The sequence below is a fragment of the Dunckerocampus dactyliophorus genome, chromosome 20 (genome assembly GCF_027744805.1).
Source record: "Dunckerocampus dactyliophorus isolate RoL2022-P2 chromosome 20, RoL_Ddac_1.1, whole genome shotgun sequence".
Lineage (NCBI taxonomy): Eukaryota > Metazoa > Chordata > Actinopteri > Syngnathiformes > Syngnathidae > Dunckerocampus > Dunckerocampus dactyliophorus.
The window spans coordinates 11,154,564-11,176,925 of NC_072838.1; the positions used below are offsets into that span (position 1 = coordinate 11,154,564).

Below are 22,362 nucleotides of genomic sequence, written 5' to 3' on the forward strand. Positions count from 1 at the left end.
TCCTGCCACGGACCAACACTCCACCGCACGAGGCAAACGTGACAAAACACCCACACCACGTTTCGATACTCATTCCAAAAATACACACTGTCTTTATATCTCAATTTAAAATCATTGCACCTGATAGCCCAGGGGTGTCAAACTCGTGCCATGGACGCCCGAGACACTGCAGGTTTTCTTTCCAGCCGGTCACTAAAGCAGGTGATTTTAATGATCAACACCTCCATTAATTTGAGGGAAGGAGCTCGTCAATTAAATCACCTGCTGGAGGTGGTCGGAGAGAATACCTGCAATGTTTCTGCCCTCCATTGACACGTGTGATAGCCGATGTTGACCCTGATATGTGACCGTCACGCACATGCACGCAAATGCCACATTAGATCAAACGTTGCGTTCAGGACACAGCCGTCTGAGGAGCAACGCTAGAAATACCACCATTGTATTGAAAATTCATAATATATGGCAAAATGTTTGTTATTTAGTGACAAACACTGCTCATACAAACCAAGATATTTACCAATAAAACGCGTTTTTGTCAAGGTGTCAAAAATACACACAGAGTGCAGAAGAGTGCATAGTAGAAATTCAATTAGTAGATTGCAACATATATCTTTTATATTTTTCATTGTAGCTACTTTTCTTAAAGATAATATTAAAATGTCACCTCATCTCGTTCTAGTAGGCACCAATGTTGTGTATCTCTCATCCCAATCTCCACTGTGACCGTGACTGTGTGGTCAACATGCTAACCACCAGCCCACCAGAATGTCTCATGTTACCCTTATTTAACATTATATAGGGCCAATAAAGTGTCCCCCGGGCTGCATTTTGGACACCACTGTTGTAGATTTTTGGCTGTAGCGGAAAACCTTATGCTTCTTTTTTTATTTTTAATGAGAAACATGGTGTCAGGGTCAAAAGGTTAAAAAAACCTTTGAAAGTGATCATACTGTGCAAAAACAATAACAAAAATGATCTCATTATCAGCCATTAAGGCTGTTTTTTTAGTCTTTGGTCATAGGATCCTTTATGGCAGGGGTCTCAAATTCACGGCATGCATGCTTTCTTAGCTTTTTCTTTTTTTCTGCACTTGTTTCGTAAAGAGTGGCTAGAGTCATGTGTTTAAAGTTCACAGAGTCGTTATTTATTATCCTCCACTAGTATACTTTTAGTTGCCCCGTGTATGTGCTATCTAGCTGTTGTGTGTTAAGTTGCTGTGTGGTGGTTGTAGCAGCCTCATCAAGACTCTACCTCCAGATGAGTTGAGCTTGAGACCACTGCTCTACAGCTACATGCATGACTACGTAAAAAGGCAAGATGATTACAGTGTTTTGTCTGTGAAATCTCCAATGGTGTTTCATCCTGGCTATGGTAGAATATTGCTTATCACATAGTCCACATTTCTTCCTCACGGCATGGCTCTCAAGATGTCATACTAAACTCTTTGTGTCCTTTATTTGTTTTCCACAAATCCCACAAAGGGAGTCATTTCTGGTGTGAGTGTGTACCGTACATGTGATTTGAGAGTGTACACGTAGTGTAATGGAAAGTCTTTCCACAGACTTGAGAAGAATACGTTCCTCTGTCAGTCTGACTGGCAGGTTTTGTTAAACTAGCTGGCTTTTGCACACGGTTCTTTCTTTTTGATTGAGAGCACTTGAACCCAAAGAGGGAGTGTGGTTGTCACCAATCTTGCAATCAGGCAGAATGTTCCAATTTACACTAAAGGGGTAAACTTGACTCTTCCTCTTTCATGGAATTCTTGGCCAGAACTTTCCACATCTTTTTTAACATAAAGTAGCGAGACATTTTAGTTCTGTGTATAATTTACCATATGTAAAATGTTTATGTAATTGAACTTGTTTTTAAATGTTAATTCAGACTGACATGAACCAATGAGTGAACATTACCGTTGATAGCTCCAAGAGGGCGCGCTAGGCTTGGGACAACAGAGGATGAAATATTCTATGGATTCAGTCATGTTGAACGAGATCAGGGGCTTGGTGAACTGGTTTACCGGTAAATCGCTTGTTGGACTCACTGGCTTGTTTTGTTAATTTAGCCTATTCAGCCCCCCAGGTAAGTTCTTTATGCTATTGTGTAGCTGAATAACTGTTACTGTGTTACGTTAACGTACCGGACACCTATTCAGCCTGCATTTTTTTCATTATCCAGACGACCAAAAATGTCAATGTTTTCGCGGAAGCCCCCGCGAAACCATACCGGAAGTATTCTATTTGGTAAAATGTCGCCGTTTTTTGCATTCAAGCGACAAGTTTGCTTTTCGTAAGTTGTTACCGTTTTTCCGACAGCACAGAATATTTCCGAAACAGCGTCAAGCCACTCGGACATAAATTCATTGAGCAAAGTACATGTATGTAACTACAGCACTACTATATACAAATTACTCTATTACAAATTGTAATAAGAGTCCCGTTGTTGCTAAATTAATAGACCAGATAGAGACAAAACACCTTTTTTTAAATACATCAAATGCTTCATGAAGGTTATTAGAAAGGCCAAGAAATAATTGTAGAAAAGAAATAAAGCGTTAGTCATTTTGAGCATTTTCCTGCATTGCTGGTGGAGTCATGGGGTTTCTTGGTTTGCACGACAAAGGGGAGATGTTGCATGTGTATCCATATTCGCAGCAGTGCTGACCATCCATACAACACTGGCCCTGAAATCAATGATAATCAGGTGTTAGGAAAATACACTCCTCAGTTGCAGTGTTACCGTGGTTAGTTGCCATGGGATAATACATTCATGCAAAACTGCACAAACAACATTTATACCAGCGGGTAGGGACAGCAATTCCAAGAGCCTGATGAAAGTCCTTTGCAGCAAGATGTGCCTTTCGGGCAGTAGAACTTAGAATTGCAGCGAATGACTTCAACCTCCTGCCCGCTACCACTGGCCTCTACTACAGGCGTCTGCAAAAAGATGGAACAAAAAGGTATACATTTAACAAGCTGTTATATTGTCTTACTAGTATATAAGAAAATGATACTTTTTGTAGCTCAAGTTCACCAAACTTTACTACACTGACATGCATCATAAACAATCATATGAGATGACAAGATGTCATTTAAATATCCTCACTCATTTGTCCCTAATGACAAAAAACTCCATCAGCTGCTCTTTTTTCCTACTTTAAATCAGTCACATTTAAAAATATATACATAAAATAATATTGCTGGCATTTTAATACTTCAAAAGGCTAGTGTGTTTTACATAGTGCCACAGTTTTTCTAATCCAAAACAAAAATAATTCAAAGTAAAATAATAACACACACTTCAACCTACACACCATTATCCATCATTAATAGCAATGCACGCATCATTTCAGTAACAAGACACCACTGCAAAAAAACTGAAATGTGTGAAATTTTGCTGCATGGGGAATGTGGAAAAGTAGCACCATGTGGAGGACAAATATAAAATTACACACAATTGGATATAAATAGTAATTCTCTATAAGGAGTCTGAATTGAAAACTTAATATAATAGGATTGCATTTTAATGTTTAAATAAAAATAGGATTAAAAAAAAATCATTTTCCAATAGGACATTTTTTCGTTGCTAGGAATGTTTTTTGTGTAGCTTTGTTTTTTCCTTAATTGAAGGAACAGATTTGACAATTCTAAACATCGTTTATCAACCTCTTTAACACGTGTTTGGAGGCGATAGGTTTAAAAATATAACTTTTTAGCCATCACAACCACTAACAAAGCTAGAAGCACTGTCGTTGTGGTGTTTAACATGTTTATTACTGTGGTTGTTATTAGTTTGTGCAGGTCCTCCGAATGTTCTGAACACGTTAAGTGCTTTAATCAATATTGTGACAAGGAAATATTACGATAACGCCAAAAATCGATCAATAGCTCAGACTTCTAGTTAGGTTGCCCCCTGCTGGTCATTAGAAATAATGAGCACTTACCTTTTTCAGGTTATTGGGGCGATACACTGGTAGAAGTGGGGTGGCCTGGGGCTCCGAAGCAGCTTTTCTTGTAAGTAATGGTGGGTTCTTCCATGAGTTAGTGCCTCGCTCACACTGTTGAGTGGTCAGGTTGCAGTGAAAACCTTGAGGGCAGCAGTGGGCCAAGTCGGGGCAACACACAGCCTAGAGAACACAACAATGTCGGATCAATGAAGCAGGAGCAACGCTTTCAACAACTTCATGTGTGAATTTACTTTAGGGTATGCACAGCAGCTGTATCCCTGCTCGGTCTCACAGCAGGTTGTGTGGTCAGAGCAGGTGCTTTTGTCAGGACATGTGAGTTTAGAGGTGACAAGGGCTCCAAATGAGAGCCACACAGAGAATCTCAGCATCTGGAGGACACAGCAGCCACATGTAATCTCACATGACAAAAAATTAGGCTACGCAACTTGCAATACTTACTGTGGTGCCTCTTCGTGCTTCTACAGGTTCCTTAATGAGCAAATCAGCACACTTCTGTAAATCGTCTCACGTCATCAAATTTTGAAACCAAATTTTACACCACACCCCCTGCATCCTGTGACTAGCAGGCATTAAACAAGCATATGTGGGAGTTTCACTTCACACTTCATTTTCATGTTGCTTCACCACCTCCTCAGGACATTTAAGAACATTATAAGCCAAAGTAGCAATATGTTCATTATTGAGGTAGGTTGCAAAAATGTAAACTCGAAGTTCATCCAACCAACATTTATCTACACGAGAGAAATAATAGAAAAACACTTCTTTACATGAGGCTAATTCTGCAAACACAATTAACATGTATAATCAGAAGACTGTAGCAGTTTAATTAAAAAACAGGGTAACAGTAAAAGCACACCAATGTAGGCGGAGGTAGTTGGGCTAATCTACTCGGAAGAAATAAACTGCACACTGTCAAAATGTTGTCCCTAAGTAACCGCACTGATGGCTAAAATGTGATTTTATTCATGGAGTTTCATACATTGCACTGCTGTTCTGCGACAAGGAACGGAGGTGTGTTTTATCTTACAAGTCCAACTTCAATATGAGGCTGGCGTGACATCAAGTTTTCGGCGTGCGGAGCAACTGGCAAAAAGGAAGCAGCAGCAGCAGCTAGGAAGCGAAGTGGAACTCCTCAAAAGGGACAGTTCAGTCAGTCAGATCCGTTCTGTCAGTTCTGTCACTCAATCAGCTACAAAAAAAAAAAAAAGAAAAAAAGATATGCACATGATTCAGCAAGCCGTATGAAAGTTGCCACTGATTTCATCCCATCGTGTCTTGTGTCCAAATCTGGTCGTCAAAAAGCAGAAGTTACACAGCTAGTCAAGCTCAGGGTCGGATTGAGACGCCGCCTTCTTCTTTTTCCTGCCGTGCTTCTTGTGCTTCTTTTTCCTCTTCTTCTTGGATCTGTCCTGTGTTTTTAGAATAATGTGTCAACCAAAGCAGATCGTTTCAATGTGCTGCTGCTTATGCCACCTTGACACTTGCATGAATTTCACAATACACACGTCGTGGCAATGCGTGTCATTTAGATGGTACAGTCGCCCCTCACTACATCGCGGTTCGAACACAGCTCCTGTGCTCCATTGCGGTTTTTCAAACATTAATTAATAAATGATTGCAGTTTCGTAGTTGTCTATGTCCTATTATTAGTCACTGGGCGTCCGTAATGTTACATTGATGAGACATTACCTTAATGCATGTAGTCAGCCGACATGATGATAAATACTAAAAAAAAGTTCTCCTCCCAATCCATGTGGAGGTGGTGCGTTTTTGACTTCTCACTTTGTCCTTCTTCCCCACTTTATTTGAAACACTTTTTATATATAATAATAATTTTGGGGGCTAACTAGTTAGCCCTCAAAATGGTGGTGGCCGTCACTTATGTCCTTGCAGTGATCCGTGGCCTGTGCATTAGTATTGCGCAATACGGTGTAAACAAAGAATAACAGGAGTGTAAAGGTGACTATAGGGGTGTTATTTCATGTCAACAGGGCTCTAATGATGGTAAAAAAAAACATTCAGAAAGTCAATTTCTATGCTCTAGCTACAAAAATATTTGAAAATATTCCCTTTATTAATATCGAATCATACTTTGAGGAAATTCATTTATCACGGCTGGGTTGGGAACCAATTAACCGCGTTAAACGAGGAGCAACTGTATTCCTGAAAAGCGTGAAGACTAGTTTGCGCGCTGTTTACAAACTTGGCATACAATTCGTGACTGAAAATGGTGCACATTGGCACAAAATGGCATGCTCCTGCACGACTCATTAACACTTAGGTCAAGCACTGTTGACATCTACAGTAGTGTACAACATAGTACGCGCAACGCGCAATGTTCCCGCATGGGTATGCATTGTCACCACCACTTCCCGCACCTGTGAAGCAGTCGTGGCATTATTTGGTCCCGCCTGACGTCCACTACAGCAGGCATCATCTCTACCTTCATTAATTCCTCTATTTGTGAGGCACCTACAAAATGTTGAACTCCAGAGAAGAAGCTTTCATTGCAGAAAAGAAAAGGTGTCTATATTACCTTGTAGCTGCAGTACTATCACTACTTACTGAAGACAAGGACAGTATGCAGAAAGAAGAAGGCATAACCCTAAGTAGAACACTGGGACAAAATCCGTGCAAGTGTCAAGGTGGCATTAGTTGATGCAATTCTAAATCTTACTGGGATTTTCTCCTTTTCTTCACTACTTCTCTTTTTCTTTTTGGCTTCAGCCTGAGTAGGTGACAGAGACAAATTAAACCATGGAAACAAGGAAGTCTTGCAATAAAGCAAAAAAACCCAAAAAACCCTTTATTTCACAAAAACAGAAATTCATAGTGCATGCCAAGTTTCTCAAACACACTTAAACAAAAAAATGACTTACAAACTCTTCTCCGCCCGACTCTGCAGAAGACTTGGAGGAGGAGTCTTTGCGCTCAGTTTTTATTTTCCTTCGACGGTTCTTGTCATCCTAGGCAACACAACATTCAGCACCTTTATCAATGAGGAAGCAACGACATTTCAAATTTACCTGCAAATGATGTGAACAATATTTTCATTACCTTATCATTATCATCCTCCTCTTTGATTCTTTTCTTTTTCTTCTTGACGGGAGAAAAAAAAGCATTCCCGAGTGAACTTAACGGTCTCTTGTTTATTTGATTAACAAGTACAAGACCTTTCTTTCTGCCTCCGATTCTGCTTCAGAGCCATCTGATGCTCTCCTGGCTGACGACCTCTTTCTTTTCCGTTTTTTCTTCACCGTCTTCTTCTCATCCTGTACAACAAATACACACAAAATGTTCAGATGAGGTTAGTGTTCAAAATGGTCAGGTTTCCCATTCATTTGTGCCATTCAAGCTAAAAAAAATTTTTTTTTAGAAAAATTGTATAACTTCCATGCATTAGACGTCACAAAAAAATGGCCAACAAAAAGAAAAAGTTACCACCTGGATTTAGTTAAGCAAATAGGGAAGATTCTCCCATTAGATAACTACTGCATCGGTCATTATGTCCAAAAATTGGGACAATTTTGTCATGAAAATGAGGTATTGGTTCGTATCTGTATAGTCTTTTTCTGCCGATAATGATGTGGGTGTACGAAGTGATGACATGCTCCACACAGTAACAAGCTTGCTAACTCAGTATGTCTGTGGTCTGGAATTACATCCATGTTTCACCTTTGGATTATAAATATGCAATTTGCAGTGAAAGTGCTGGTTACGCAATGAAAGTGCTGGTAAGGCGTCTTCCTTTAATACTTCTAATCTAATCTGTTTCATTCATGCTGCTTTCATGTGTGATGTGCTGAATGAGCCCCGTTATAACAATTTCGGTCACTGTATTAGTCCAGCGTTCCATACTTTGAACTTTACTTTGTTCTTATACGGCTGTTTGTGCCACATAGAAATGTGCAACGTTACAAATTGTATTGTTACCAGCATTATTGAATTGGATTCTTAATTGTGAATTTAAGATTAACTTGTTGTCTGGAGGAGAACATCTTATTTTAGTTCACTAGTCGTAGGTCTGTCACGATAATCAACAAATCAATTAACCCAACTTGATCATTTTGCCGGCCTCGATAAATTGACATGTGCATGTGTGTTTGTTTTCCTCCTTTATCTCTACCAAACAGGCTGGATGACAAGAGGGGTCACTCAAGGGTGCATCTGTGTCAACACCCGGGCGTGTTGGTTGTATGGTGGAATAAACGGAGTAAGTGAACCCTCCTGTCCTTCAGTCTCTTTGCTACGCACTAGCGAGTGTGTTGTGTGATACATGATCAAATACTTTCTTTGTGACCGTTGTGTATACCTAACTATTGGTCATTATTTTTAAATGACCATTTTGTTGAAACAAAAATAAATATGGCACTATTTCTATCACTTACAGTACACATTGAAGTATTTGCCTTATTTTGCACAAACTGTGTTTATCTGGGAAATGCATCCAGTGGCATCACAGTAAAAGAAGCGTACTAATGTGTTCATTACACAATTCATTTGCCTGACATGAGTTCGAGCACAGCCCTATCTGTACATCAGAGTCTATGTTGGTATCGGAAATGAAGTGCTGGACAATATTGGTATATCGGATATCGGTATTAAAAAAAATAATAAAAAAAAAAAGCCTATAACTGTTGCAGTGAGGTGCTTGTTAAACAACTATGTTGAAAGACACATGTTGTGGTCATGAAAAAAATTATTATCTGTTTAAGAAGGATCAATTTATTGGCAAAACATCTAATGAGATTGCGAAACTACTAAAAACTACTCCTGTCCAATATTATTAAAAAGTGGAAGAACATTGGGTAAACAGTGGTCCGAATCTACCGTTATCAATACAAGATATTGGTGAAAAATAAACACAACTCTGGACACAAATAAATGTTGTGGCATTGCAGACGTTTGTGGAGATTAGTGTGTGTTCTTTTGGCAAGGCAGTATATCATATACACCTATGTGCTGTGACTGCCCTCTACAGGCAAAGGTTATTACTGTAGTTCCCATCTTGCAGTGAGAGTCAAGCCTGGATTATGCTTGTGATGTGCAATTCTCTGTCTAAACGCTAGGGGGGGGGAGTGGTTTCCAGAAAGTGGGCTCTTTGAGCACCCACAACTCTTGTACACCATTCGCTTGTTAGTTTCCTTCGCCGCAAGTGAACAACGGTGATTAAAAAGAGAAAGGAAGTGTTACTGCAGCTGGAACTAATCGATATGTTACAACAATCATTTTTATTGCAAATGTTGATCTGAAATCGGGAGGTGAAGGGGTGGCTCTCAAGATGTACTGTATACACACAGGAAATAATGTGAAAAAAGTCGACCTAGCAAAGCCTTTACGGTCCAAATTGCTGCAACAAGTTAGATTTTTTTTGGAGGTGCACGACAAGCTCTGGAGCAAACGCTGGTACCTCGACGCAGGAGCATACATCTGGCTTCAGGGTTGCAGTGCATTCTACTATTCTTTAGATACATCATTTATTCACTCATTCATTATGAGTTATATTTAAAGGGCTGCGACTTACTTCATCTTCAGATTCTGAAGAGGAGCTGCTGGAGGAATCAGAACTCGATGAGGAGGAGGAAGAAGATGAAGAATGCTTGACCAAAACACAATGAAAGCAGGGTTCATTAGATTTGAGGGAACTTGCTTGTTTGGCTGAAAGTGTCACTACACAGAACAAAAATAGAAACAAGCGCAGTGACGAGGATACTGAAGGTCTCCCCTCACCCTACTGGACTTCTTCTTCTCCTTCTTCTTTTTCTGGAGACAACAAACCACAGCATGATTGATAAAGAATAATAAAGTGAGATGGTTGTCATGTGGCGCATCGCATACCTCGGTTGCCTTTTTGTCTTTTTCTTTGTCCTTGTCGCTGCCGCCCATCAGCTTTTCACGGTTCTTTGCCAGCTCTTTCTTCCATCTCTGTAAATGAGCACAAATTTCAACAACAGTTAATCTACAAGAAAAGACCAGCAACACTCTGATCCAACGGTAGCTTCTTTTTGACCGTACATAATCGCATATACTGTAACATATACTGTATGCTATTTTTCATATTCCCTATATAAACCTTTCCACATTTCAAACTCTCTTTTTTCTATACTGTTGCTGTAATTGCACCGTGGAAGGATGAAAAACATGATTTTGATGCTCTGTGCATCTTCGATGCATCGTGAATTGACAATAAAGATCTCAAACAGACGCAAAGAAAAGTGGACGCACACCTCATTCATTTTGTCCTCAAAGTCAGCTAAGGCTCGCGAGCCCTTCTTCTTCTTCTCCAGCTGCTCCTTTAACTCTTCCCTGATGAAAACACAATCAGTTATATCAACCGTGTTGTCATCTTTAATATACAAATACTTCACTACTTACTTCAATATTTAATTTGGCAAAAGTGTTACATCGAATACTTAAGAGTGGAAGTCTTTCACAAACACCCACCATGTTGGCCGAGGTCTGCTTAAATAATCCTGGATGGTTGGGCCAGAGTTCTGTACCGGGCCCCTGGATCGTGCAGCAGCAATAGGATTAACGTAAGCCTGGAATGGCCAAAACATCACACACTGAACATATCTTATTGAGGTAACAGAATATAAATACAAACGAGTGCATTGTTTTCTTATGACACAGTTGGCAATGGCAATGACAGTGGACTAGTGTTTAGCACTTAAGCCTCACAGTCTGGGAGATCCAGGTTTGAATTCCTGTTGGAGCATGTGTGGAGTTAGCATGGTCCTCACAAACCCCCAAAACATTCCTGTTTGGTTAATTGGTGACTCTCAATTGTCCATAGGCATGAATGGTTACTCGTTTATGTGTGCCCTGTGATTGACAGGTGACCAGTCCAGGGTGAAGCACGCCTCTTGCCCAAAGTCAGCTGCGATAGGCTCCAGCTCAGTGATGAAAAGCGGTATAGAAAATGAATGAACCATTCATACAGCTCGTAATAACGTACTCTGAGCTCTAAAATAAACACGTTTCAATACCATCACGCCTGAATTCAAATAGTATAACAGTAGCCTGAATTAGATGCAATTTGAGATTGACAGAAGAGACGCCCTGGTATTTATGGAGGGCCACGCCTGTCAGTGAAACAACACATGGCATACATTTACCAGTAACAATATCTTATTATGCTTGTTTATTTGCCAGTGTCTTGCAGGGGCTATGTACTGTATAGAGCACAAAGCTAAAAATATGGATGGTTATGACACGCGGTAAAGAACCCCACTGTACAAGACAGAAAGCTAATGTTAGCATCATCTGCAGCTATGCGCATCAGTGCTTGAGCAAGTACTCACATCAACATGCAACATTGCCATTACATGCTTAACAGCATGTTTAAAATCAAAAATAAAAGTTTAAATAGTTTCATTTCGATAAGGGCTGGCGGCATTTGGTTTCATTTATCGGGACAACGACTAGGCCGAGCATTAGCTAGCCAACTGCGGGGCTGTAGTGAGTTTAGCTCAGCTCATCATAGGCTAACTTATCCGGTAACTCACCACGCGATTGTCTCTCTTGCCCATTTTTGACTCATTTATGGGAAGTAAAACCAGTAAGGAAGAGAGTCATTTGTATTTTCCTCCTAATATCTGTCCACATCGAACAAGGGGTTTTTCTTTCTTCTTCTGAATCGAAAATGGACAAGCTCGAGGTCCTCAGTCAGGCACTGCTGCACCCGTCAGTTCAATTTTATACTGCAACCAGTAGATATACCGTAGATACAGTATACAGTATACAGTAGATATACAGTAGATATACAGTAGATATACCGTAGATACAGTATACAGTAGATATACAGTAGATATACAGTAGATAGGGGTGTCCAAACTGAAAATGAAAGAATGAAAGTACCACTTGCATATTTTGCACATATAGATACGCTAAGGTGTTCTATATATTTCAGGAGAAAACAGCATCTTAGCTTTGCGATATAGGTGAAAAAGCACATTATTAGTATGAACTGCCATTTTGGCCCTTTTTTCCCATTTTTGCTGTTTTTTTTTTTTTTTTTTTTTACATTTTCCAAATATTTAAACTTTCTTCCTATATAATCTTTGCAAATTTTCTTCTCGTAATATGATGATTTTATTTCCACAATATTATGACAGCCTTTTTCAACAACCTAATTTTCTAAAATAAAACAACTTTATTTTGTTTTGTTTGTTTCTCATATTATAACTTAAAAAAAAACATTTTTCTTTAATATTTCAACTCTACTAAAATGACATTATTTTTCCTCATAATTTTACAAGTTTACTGTTCATATTGTTTATCCTGTTAGAATACAATTTTTTTCTCTTAATATTTTGACTTTATTCTTATAAAATTACAGCTGTTTTCCACATTTGCAGTTGTTTTGGTTTTTTTTTTTTTAATTTTCCACTTATTTAAACTTTCTTCTTGTAATAGTATGACTTTATTCCCACAATATTTATAGCTTTTTACCCAACCTAATTTTATAAAATGTACAACTTTATTATGTTGTTTGTTTCTCATATTACAACTTTTTTTTAAACTTTTAAAAAAAGTTTTAATATGAGCAATAAACAAAGCAAAATAAAGTTGTACATTTTTTTAAATCTGTTTCTTTAACATTTCAACTTTACATTACTCGAATGACCTTATTTTTCTTCATAACATCATTCTCGTAAAATTATGACTTTGTCTCTTTCATGACAACTTTTTTCTCATAATAGTTTGACTTCATTCTTGTAAAATTACTACAGATTTTTACATTTTTTCTGCTCTTGTTGTTTTTCTAGTGACCTTGTTAAATTGTATTTTTAGAATGTGCCCCCGGGCCACACCTTGGACACCCTTGATATAGATAGATGACCTCACCGGACACTGTGTCACAATGCTGCCTGCAGATGATCATCATTGTACAAGCACAACATTCAATATGGTATTAAATTTAAACTCTGACCATAAGGTAAAAACTTCCCATTGTTATCTATTATTATCATCAGAGTAAAGGCAGATTTGTAACATAGGTCTTGTACTATAGTCGAGCAACAGTTTCATGCAACAAACCCACATTTTGTGTAGACCTTTTCCTACTCTTGTTTTCTTTGCACAGTGTTGGCTTCTTTTGTGCGTCATCTAGAATTCAAATCCAACATGTTAATAAAAAGCGGCTTTTTATTCAACTGGTGCAACACAATAATAAGACACCAATTCCTGCATTCATACAATTATAATACCATGATTGTTTTGTTCCTAGTCCCAATTTGATGTGCTAGAAAAAGTGACAAAGGAACATGTGTGTGATTTGAGTTACATGATGGACCAAGCCTGTTAGTTCCAAAACAGTGAAACCTCTAAAAGCTCAACCGTGGACTTCAGTTGTACATACATTTGAAATGTGATACTGTTACTGGCTAAAAAAATAATAAAAATACAGTGATTGTATCAAGTTTAAAAGACTAAAGCAGTCATTACCAAAAACTGTAAACGTCTATGCCTAAAATATTTTTGAGCTTTCATTGCATTGTCACCGACACCGGATATGAGTCTTTTCCAAAGAGAAAGTTCACACAGTGCTTTAGTCAAGCCGATAATGATTCGTGGATGTACATTATGGTATGCCACCATAGCAGTTAAATGTTGCTGCTGTGGCTAAACAGTTCATACAGGCAGTTATCTTCAGACAGTAATGACTACAGTAACATATCTGATAAATAGGAATGGCAGTAGAATATGATCAATGGCGTGATCATTGAACAGCTTTAAGAGAGAACCTGAAGAAGTTGTGATGTGGTCAGTTAGTAGCCAGAGGATGTGCAAACATGTGCGAAAGGTTTGGACATCCATACCAAGAACCTGAGAAAGTGTGTGTATATGTATGTGTGCTAGCAGCACTACCAGTTAAGAGAAAGTAAACCAGTGTTATATGTTACTGTTCTGCGAGAACTACTACATAGAAAAATACATCTCTGCTTTTCTTTTATGCTGGTGTAAAAAAATAAAATTGAATATGACGGGACATGCCTGCAAAATAATGGAGAAAAAAAAGTTTAAGATATTTGTGCATTATTAAAAAAAAAAACAAACACAAATTTGATAAAGGAAATTCAACAAGCACCCGCAAAACCCGCCAAAAATTTTCAACAGACAAAATACTCTTGCCATACAACATTCCACTGACCATCACTACGCTACAGCTATCCATTTTTCAAAATGACAATTCTATGGGCTTTTCTAGAATTACTGTTGCACTACAAAACAGTACAAAACAGTCATCTACCCTTTTATACATTCCTTACATTGTCAAACCATCCTTACACAGGTTCTGCAATCCTCTCGAGTTGGTGTAAGGATATTTCATGCCCCAGCATCTTAAAAATCAAGCACTCAACTTGATAAAAAAAACATGCATATAAGACTTATCAATAACATTAAAATTAAATACAGAATATTGGTAGAATATGTCTAAGCCAAATGTATTGATGAATCGTGCTGGTGGGACTCAAGCCACCTATTGCAAGCATATGCATTACTGAGAGTATTAATGATTATAACAGGCCTTAATGGCTGACTAACAGCATGTCAGGGACATCAAGGGAGTGGCAAGAACTTTTCCTGCTTGTCATCATTGCCTCAGCACCATGATGATGATGATAAGTGTGCTTGACCCCAAAGTAATTAGAGTTGCAAAAACCATTAGAATCCTGCTACTGGTCTGCAGTTGCTCAGCGCATCCTCTGGGTGGCAGTAAAAGAATTGTAAGAGCTGCAATGACGTTGGCAGTAAGTGGCAGTTAGTCATGACTCATTGTTTGGAGCATCAGTGGACACACTTGGTGTGTTCATATCTGTGACCACTGCTTGGGTTTCATAGCGGATCACAAGTTCAGGGTGCTGGTGAGATCCATGTTAAGCATCCAGGCTCCCGCATGGCCGCCGCTTCATGGAGTCGACAGTCTGTTCACTGATTCGTCCCAGTCAAATCTGAGACACAAGTGTCTTTGCATTGATAATGTAGTCAATCATCAACATTTTCAGAACCTAAAAGCAGCAATTTCAATCCATCAGTTCATGGAAGGAGGATAGCTTTTTGTGCATTTCCAAGGCGGGGTGTACTCTTTCCTAGCACTGCCTCTTTCCGAGCACACTCCGAGAATGGTTTGTGAAGTACACCCACCACCTGATCTTTCATGTTTAGTTCACATATACCGCAAGGAATCACAGTGAAAAAGTGACAATATAAAACACAAAATGATGCATCCAGACACCTGTAGGATGAAAAGTCAAGGTCACGGCAGAATTTGATGCAGTGATAAGTTAAGAAGCGACAGTGATCAAATACGGGTATTTCAGACTGCCATTATAATTTAGACTCTGTAGGCATTGGCGCTTTTAAAGGTACTTAAATCATGGTAGCTTGCATCATTTTGTGTTCTACAAGTATATTTCAATCCAACGCACTTTACAGGCAATTTCAATGTGCTACAAGCAAAAAAATATATAACTAAAGCACTTTCATTGTACAGTTAAGCATGATTAAGATCAAAGAGTGGCTGGGTGAATACTTTTTTTTTATGGACACGGGAAAGGAGACAGCGAGGACAGTCCTCTCAGGCAGTCCTCTCCTCAATAGTGGGTTTGTTGGTGGGGATAGGCTGCGCGGCATACACACTTCTACTGAGGCTGTCCACACTTTGAAAGTAAGGATGGGTAAGTGCGGCGAATGCAGATATCCTCCTGGAGGGGTTGAAGGCGAGGAATTGCTGCATGGAGACAAGAAGAGGGAAAATACTAACCTCAGCTTCTTCCTATTCAGACATGTGAAATAACGCAAGCGTAAACATGTGATGTTTCTTAATGTAATTTTGTTAAGCACTAAAGGCTCCACCCTATCATGGCTTTTCAAAAACCATTTCATTGGCCATGGGGCGCTGCAATGATTCATTCAGGCTCCCTCTGGTAATGCACGATGGGAAGCCGTTAAATGGTTGTTGTTTTTTATTCCAAACTCGTATTAGTACTTGTTTGAATGTTAAGTTGCTGTGTGATGATTTTAGCATTGTTTCTAAGAAGTCACCGTGAGTGGGTTTTCTCAAAGCTCATGATTGGCTCCTGACAAATAAATAGCGACCTGGTTCTCACAGACTTGTACTTGGACATGTGCGGTTTATAGTCCAGTGCAGCTTATATATGTACAAATCTGTTTTTCTCTCTTAATTTAGTGGGTGCGTCTTAAACGCCGGTGGAACTTATACAGCGGAAATTACGGTAAGCTTAATCACTACTGTTGTTTTGAACTGTGACATACTTGCATATAGCCAGATTGACGATGTATGTCCTCCATTTTTACAAACTACCATTTTCAGCATTAAATGAAAGTGTTGACAGTGCTGTTTCCACTTTGAAATGGAATTCAGGCTTTTTCAGTTAAGACTCGAGTGAAATTTTATGAATAGTACAAAGTACGCACCAATAAGAGGGCCCGCCCTTGCTCGTCGATGTCAGGAACCAAGTCTTCTATTGGCTTAGCAGGCCGTGGGGTGAAGGCACTCTGTGGTAGGGCCACCTCCTGAGGCCAGTCCTCTGCCGAAGGGACCCCAACAACACTGTGGGGATGATGGGGAATGTGACAAGCGTTCGCTCCTGTGGTCAATCAAACTAATGTGCAAATACTCACTCAAAGATTTTTCCAAGCTGATCAACATCTGAGTTACCACGAAACAGAGGTCTGGGAATGAGAAGAAGCAGTTTAGTGAGAAAAGTATAGATAGTCTATTTGTCATTATGTGTAGTTACACATACAAAGGTTCTTTATGTTCTGTATTTCTTGACCTCGTTTTAAACAGTGAAATTATGTACAAGTATATGCTGTGAATGAACAGATATAGGTTTTGTGCGAGTGGACATCCATGGTAGCCTCACATTTGCAGCTCATGCATTCAGCACTTTCAAGTAGAATTGGTAACAGAACCAAAAAAAGGGAGGAGAGCGGCAGCAAGACTGCTGGTGGTTCCTGTGGCTTTGGGCCGTCTTTGGAGGCTCGTGGGCGTCCATTGCCTGCTTTGGCACCAGGAGCAAATTCCACTAGTCAGCATCAGAACCCAACCTTTGGACAGGACGAAAAGAACCAACCCGTGTGTGCTTTCGCTTTCAATGTCAATGTTTGTAGGAAAATAGGAGGCGTGTGAATGAAACGTGTGATTATCCTACCTGAGAAAGACGAATGGGGAACTAGACCTTCCTGCTCATGGAAACAATGGGGGTATTGATGTAAAGGACTTCATTCTAACAATACCTGTTGTGTGCTACAAGATTATCTCACATCATGTGATACTTTCTGTGCTATATTTGATGAAGATCAGCCGCCACAGGTTGTCAATGTAAGGCAGGAAACATACTAGACATATGCATTAGTGTATGGTTGCTGTATGCAGGCCTTAAAACAGTTGAGGTTGCCCCCCAATTCAGATAGGACAATGGACCACCGTGTTTCCTGTCCTCTTCCATTGTAGTGTAGCATGCAAGACTAAGGCGCACAACCCAGACAGTGGCTTGGCACATTTTACAGTGATTGTCACATGCTTTAAATCAGTGCTTCTCAACTGGTTTGGCAGCAGGATCCACCATCACCACTTACTGACAAGCAGCGACCCAAATAGTGGAACATTTTTTACTCAGATTTTATATAGTATAGAGAGGTAAAGTTTTCCTTTTGTACTCCCGCTAACTTTTGGTCTCTACTAGCTCAGGAGTCTGATAACATGTTCGCAATAAAGACTCCAACTGATTTCTATTTCAAAAGCATTTACTTTAAAGCACTGAACATAACAGAAATAAAGCCAGTCACTTCTGACTTACATAAGGTACAAAATCGTTGCTCTGTCAGCGGGTTTTAAAATAACAGTACGGAGAGTTGTCGTCACCTTAAAAAGTATTAATAGATGACGCATCAAGCGCCAGTTGTGAATCACTACTTAATATGATCACCTCTGCATCAATACGAAATTTGTTGCAATTATCTATAACCACCAACTTCAATTAACAAGCATTTCAATCCTCTTGCACGGCTTCTTTGAACCTCTTGAAAGAAACCGCATGCATGCAGGATTTTGTACGACCATTTAAGATCACACCAAACCAGTTTTAAGCGTTGCAAAATTCACCTACAGCAAAATCATCACGCCAAAACAAGTAGGGTTGAAACCTGGAGTGGTTTGCTGTGCACATGTGCAGACAGCCATGAAAGTATACACAATGGGACACAATGGGGTTGTTTCTCTTTGTGAGATTTGCAAGTGCATATAGTGGACTTATGCACCCACACACACGCATGCCCAACCACCCACCCACCCACCCACCCACACACACACACACACACACACACACACACACACACACACACACACACACACACACACACACACACACACACACACACACACACACACACACACACGCACAATGGTTTGGGAGAGTCAGCTGAGTCATGCTTCCCCTTTGGTGCCAATACTGCTCTGTCCCACATTCCTCTGCAGCAACCTCTGGAATGCATGTGTGTGTGTGTATGTGTGGTTGCACGTGAGTGTCAATTTGGGTGGGAAATGGAGAGAAAAAGAATGTGCGTCCGTCTGATGTGGTGATGCCTTGTTTTTTTTATTACAAGTTTAAATATTACATACACGTGTGCAGGCTGTCTAACTGGCTAACTGTGAGAAAGTCAACATGGATGCGAGGCTTCTGCCGGACCATTAACACAACACGCTGGTCCTTTTAAGATTACAGGAATGTCAACAAGCAGGCGGCGTCTCTGCTCCATTCACTTGCTTCCATGACTCACCCTGACACTATCCCAGCCATGCAAATGCAGACTTGTATGATATTAAACTCAAATTCCTTTCATAACAATACAGTCATTAAACGAGGCATTAAACATTGCCATGTTTGACGATGAAAGGGAGAAAATGCCCCGAGGCGGACTTTTGATGTTTCACAAGTCTTCACGTTCTCTCAAAGGTATATTTTTATGACAGTGAGAACACGTGTTGCGTCACACGGCATCTTAAAATGTCAGGAACAAAGCTCATAGTGGTTAATCAAGAACAAAGTTCATCAATTTACTTCAAAATGTACATAAATAGCAAACAAGATCACACTTGCTGCAATCCAGCAAAATATTACAAGGGTAAGATAAAAATACATATGGACATCGTTTCCCACAGGACTGCAGTGTATCTGTGGTGTGGGTTGTTGGGGGGGAGGGGTGTCATTGTCTAATTTGTATAATAATGTTCCATGATCCAAAATTCGTGTGGGGACTGGTGAAATTGAGCCGTTTGGTTTGTGGTGGTTTCATTTAGTGCAGCGGTAGACGCGCATGCGTGCGCCTAATAACACACAGGGACGATTAGAAACACATTCATCATTCATGCAAGGATTTTACAGATAATGCAGCCGCCACTGTATGTCTAATATGTGACTATATTAATGAACACATGTGTTATAATGCGCAACCAAGTCACCTGTGGTAGTTTGTAACGGAGGCCAGCTAGCATGGTGAATGCCAACGCCTTAAGACACCAGAGACAGGAGGTTTACAGCCCGGGCTTTTGGCTCACTGGCTAAATGTGGGACCGAAAGAATGAGGAATTCTTTGGTTCTGGCAGCCACTGTTGCCACTGCTGAATAACTGTTTGTAATGTTGGTGTTGTATTTATTGTTTTTGTTTTTAATTTTGTATTTATTGTTGGCTTGTGGCCGCACGGTGGTCCAGCGGTTAGCATGTTGGCCACACAGTCAGGAGATCGGGAAGATCTGGGTTCGAATTGGGTGGAATTGCCGTCTCTGTGTGGAGTTTGCATGTTCTCCCGGTGTGTGGGTTTTCTCCGGGTACTCCCGTTTCCTCCCACATTCCAAAAACATGCATGTTAGATTAATTGGCGACTCTTAATTGTCCATAGGTATGAATGTGAGTGTGAATGATTGTCTATATGTGCCCTGTGATTGACTGGCGACCAGTGTAGCCCGCCTCTCGCCCGAAGTCAGCTGGGATAGGCTCCCGCATACCCGCGACCCTAGTGAGGATAAGGATAAAATGGATGGATGGATGTTGGTTTGTGTCTGTGTGATACTGCTGGCTGTAGAACAAAATGCACCTTGGGGATAAGAAAGTTTACCTTGACCTTGGCTAGCGCTGCTAAACTCTACTGTGGATGCTGGATCCAGCCCGAGCAGGGTGCAGGGCCGGTCCATGTTACATGTGCATATCAGGTGAAGCAGATTTATGAGTTATAATGACAAGCTACATAGCTTATTATAATGTGTCTGTGATTGAAATCTTAAAAAAAAAAAAAAAAAAAATCTTGAGCGGTCCAAATTTAATTGTGGTAGGCCACCACAAATAAATGTATGGGAAACACATACAGAACATATATATTATATATATTACAAATACATTTTGCCCAGCTTTTGTTCTTTCTTCATGCTTTTATCTTATTTACAATTTTAAAAAGTTGTACGCAGACTACACATTTCAGTATTTTGTGTATCAAGTGAACAGCTTCATGTCATGGGAATTTATAGTTGTTTTCAACTTAGCATTGACCTTGTTATAAAGGCAAGTTGTTTATAACATCATGTACAACAGCAGTTTCCAAGCGGGCCTGGAAGGGACCACTTTTTGTGTACATTTGTGTGTGCTGGGGGACGTCAAGCGCACATTGTTGCAATTAATTTTCAGTTGCAATCAAGTCATGTGTCACCCATTCTGATGGTCACTTAAAAGCACCAGAGGGGATGTCTGCTTAATTGTCAACAACTAGAATCCTTGATTTGCAAGGGAGCCGCCCACCCTACTCGCAAACAATAGTTTTCTCTGCCATTGTTCTGTACCACCTTTTACTGCGTCTCCCAGGTGCCCTTTAATCTCCAACAGGTGGCCTTTTAAGCGTGTGTGTGTGTGTGTGTGTGTGTGTGTATCCATCACAGTGTTCCGACTAGCTCGCACTCCTCAGGCACAGTTGGACAGGTGCCAGAACACACGCGCACACACGCGCACACACAAGCATGCTTTCATGTGTCATACTATAGAGAAAAAAGGAGAAATATATTGACTCACATGTGTCCGTAATGCAACAGTCTCATGTTTAAAGTGTTAAGGCAAAATGTTATGTGTTAATGTATGTGGAAAAAATGTTAAGTACAGAGTGCTATAAAAACTGACATGTCATAACTTTCTTTATACTGTAGTAGGCTACCAGACCTGTTCGACTACGGAAGAAGTCTGAATGTCAAAAGAAGGAATATACTGAATGCTTTCTTGGTAATGTAAGCACTTGATAATGGAAATGTCCTGTATTTTCCATAGTACAATTTCAACAATGCAGTAATCCCTCGTTTATGAAGGTTAATTGGTCCCAGACCCGACTGTGAATGGATTAAATGAAGTGAATTTACGCGAAGTAGGAATCATTTATAAAACAGATGTTTTCCCAATTAGAGCATAAAAACCTGTTTATGACCTGCTGAATACAGTTTTTTAACATTAGAGCCCTCTAGACATGAACTAACACCCCTACAGTCACCTCTACACTTGTATTACCCAATATAGTAGACATAAGAGTAAATAAGCCATTTTGGCACACTCGTGCTCGTGTGTGTGTTGCTATAAATATGTTCCCTGGGGGAGCTGAGTAGCGGGCGGACAGAAAGTGACATCGGGGGCTCAGAGTTGAGTTTAGCTTGGGCTTGTAGAATACTAATGATTATTCACAGCATCTTTGAATGAGTCTTCTGAATGCCTTATATTTGTATTTTAGTTCATTTAGCCATTTTTATGCAGGAAAATGCTTTTTTGCTTATTTTTTGACTAATAAAACATCACATTCAACTACGAAACAGCATGATTTATGAATATTAAAAACTGTGATAGAGTGAAGCCGCCAAAATCAAACCGCAAAGTGTCAAGGGGAAACTATATATGATAAGTGACTAACTGGCTGAAACCCATGTTTAACAAAGCATATCCCTTCCATGAACTGATGTTTTCGTCTTCAACGGCATTGAACCAGGAAATCTCTTGAACAAAGAGGAGCAACAGTGATGGTTCATTAAATGCTTTTCGATTCAGATTTCTTACAGTCTTAAGTCTTTGCCTGCCCACCACACCTCACGTGCACAGCGTGGGCCGACATGTGTGTGGCTGTGTGAGGACGGTTGGGGAAGGAAGCATGAGTTACAAGCAGGGCTGCTCCTCTTGGCTCAAGACGTTTCTTATCTAGGCTGGTGCAGACCACGACAAGCTGATGTGACCTCTCTCCTCACAGGAGAAGTCTTCATTGAACTAATTAAGATTATAGTGATGCTAAAATGAATGTGCTCATCCTAAACATCTTTCATGCCTTGAAGTAAGCCGTCAAGTTACTATTT

At 39.9% G+C, this 22,362-nt stretch overlaps 3 protein-coding genes across 7 annotated transcripts in view; all 3 read right to left on the bottom strand.

Annotated features, from left to right (window-relative positions):
• Nucleotides 1-2,460: 2,460 nt before the first annotated feature.
• On the bottom strand, nt 2,461-4,546 carry LOC129173618 (progranulin-like). The gene is made up of 5 exons (XM_054764674.1): nt 4,403-4,546; nt 4,195-4,332; nt 3,941-4,123; nt 2,796-2,933; nt 2,461-2,680 (listed from the first exon to the last, which is right to left on the bottom strand). The coding sequence occupies exons 2-5, from the start codon at nt 4,330-4,332 to the stop codon at nt 2,552-2,554; spliced, it is 588 nt and encodes a 195-aa protein (XP_054620649.1). The 5' UTR covers nt 4,403-4,546; the 3' UTR covers nt 2,461-2,551.
• A 679-nt stretch (nt 4,547-5,225) lies between these two features.
• Nucleotides 5,226-11,651, bottom strand: fam133b (family with sequence similarity 133 member B). Of its 3 annotated transcripts, none has more exons than XM_054764673.1 (11): nt 11,473-11,649; nt 10,409-10,506; nt 10,192-10,270; nt 9,803-9,889; nt 9,695-9,727; nt 9,489-9,563; nt 7,138-7,236; nt 7,022-7,060; nt 6,844-6,930; nt 6,642-6,692; nt 5,226-5,373 (listed from the first exon to the last, which is right to left on the bottom strand). In XM_054764673.1, the coding sequence occupies exons 1-11, from the start codon at nt 11,494-11,496 to the stop codon at nt 5,281-5,283; spliced, it is 765 nt and encodes a 254-aa protein (XP_054620648.1). In that variant the 5' UTR covers nt 11,497-11,649; the 3' UTR covers nt 5,226-5,280. The 3 variants fall into 3 exon arrangements, with proteins under 3 accessions (XP_054620648.1, XP_054620647.1, XP_054620646.1); XM_054764672.1 differs by having other exon boundaries at nt 7,022-7,063; XM_054764671.1 differs by having other exon boundaries at nt 7,022-7,063; nt 9,695-9,889; nt 11,473-11,651.
• Nucleotides 11,652-13,111: 1,460 nt separating this feature from the next.
• The window catches only part of cdk6 (cyclin-dependent kinase 6), a 34,985-nt gene continuing 25,734 nt past the window's right edge, over nt 13,112-22,362 (bottom strand). For all 3 annotated transcript variants that reach the window (XM_054764297.1, XM_054764295.1, XM_054764296.1), the window contains 3 exons: nt 16,616-16,666; nt 16,409-16,544; nt 13,112-15,701 (listed from right to left, as the gene is read on the bottom strand). In XM_054764297.1, the coding sequence (XP_054620272.1) occupies nt 15,549-15,701; nt 16,409-16,544; nt 16,616-16,666 (340 nt within the window). In that variant the 3' untranslated portion in view covers nt 13,112-15,548. The remainder of the gene's footprint in view (nt 15,702-16,408; nt 16,545-16,615; nt 16,667-22,362) is intronic.

What these genes read in the sequence shown, in the direction of transcription:
- LOC129173618 (XM_054764674.1), bottom strand. Translation starts at nt 4,332, where the DNA reads ATGCTGAGATTCTCTGTGTGGCTCTCATTTGGAGCCCTTGTCACCTCT. An exon ending in GCTGCTGTGCATACCCTAAA is followed by an intron (nt 4,124 to 4,194) that starts GTAAATTCACAC and finishes TGTGTTCTCTAG; the next exon opens with GCTGTGTGTTGCCCCGACTT. An exon ending in ATTGCTGTCCCTACCCGCTG is followed by an intron (nt 2,681 to 2,795) that starts GTATAAATGTTG and finishes CATTGATTTCAG; the next exon opens with GGCCAGTGTTGTATGGATGG.
- fam133b (XM_054764671.1), bottom strand. Translation starts at nt 11,496, where the DNA reads ATGGGCAAGAGAGACAATCGCGTG. An exon ending in TTGAGGACAAAATGAATGAG is followed by an intron (nt 9,890 to 10,191) that starts GTGTGCGTCCAC and finishes GCTCATTTACAG; the next exon opens with AGATGGAAGAAAGAGCTGGC. An exon ending in AAGAAAAGGAGAAAATCCCA is followed by an intron (nt 5,374 to 6,641) that starts GTAAGATTTAGA and finishes CTAAAAACACAG; the next exon opens with GACAGATCCAAGAAGAAGAG.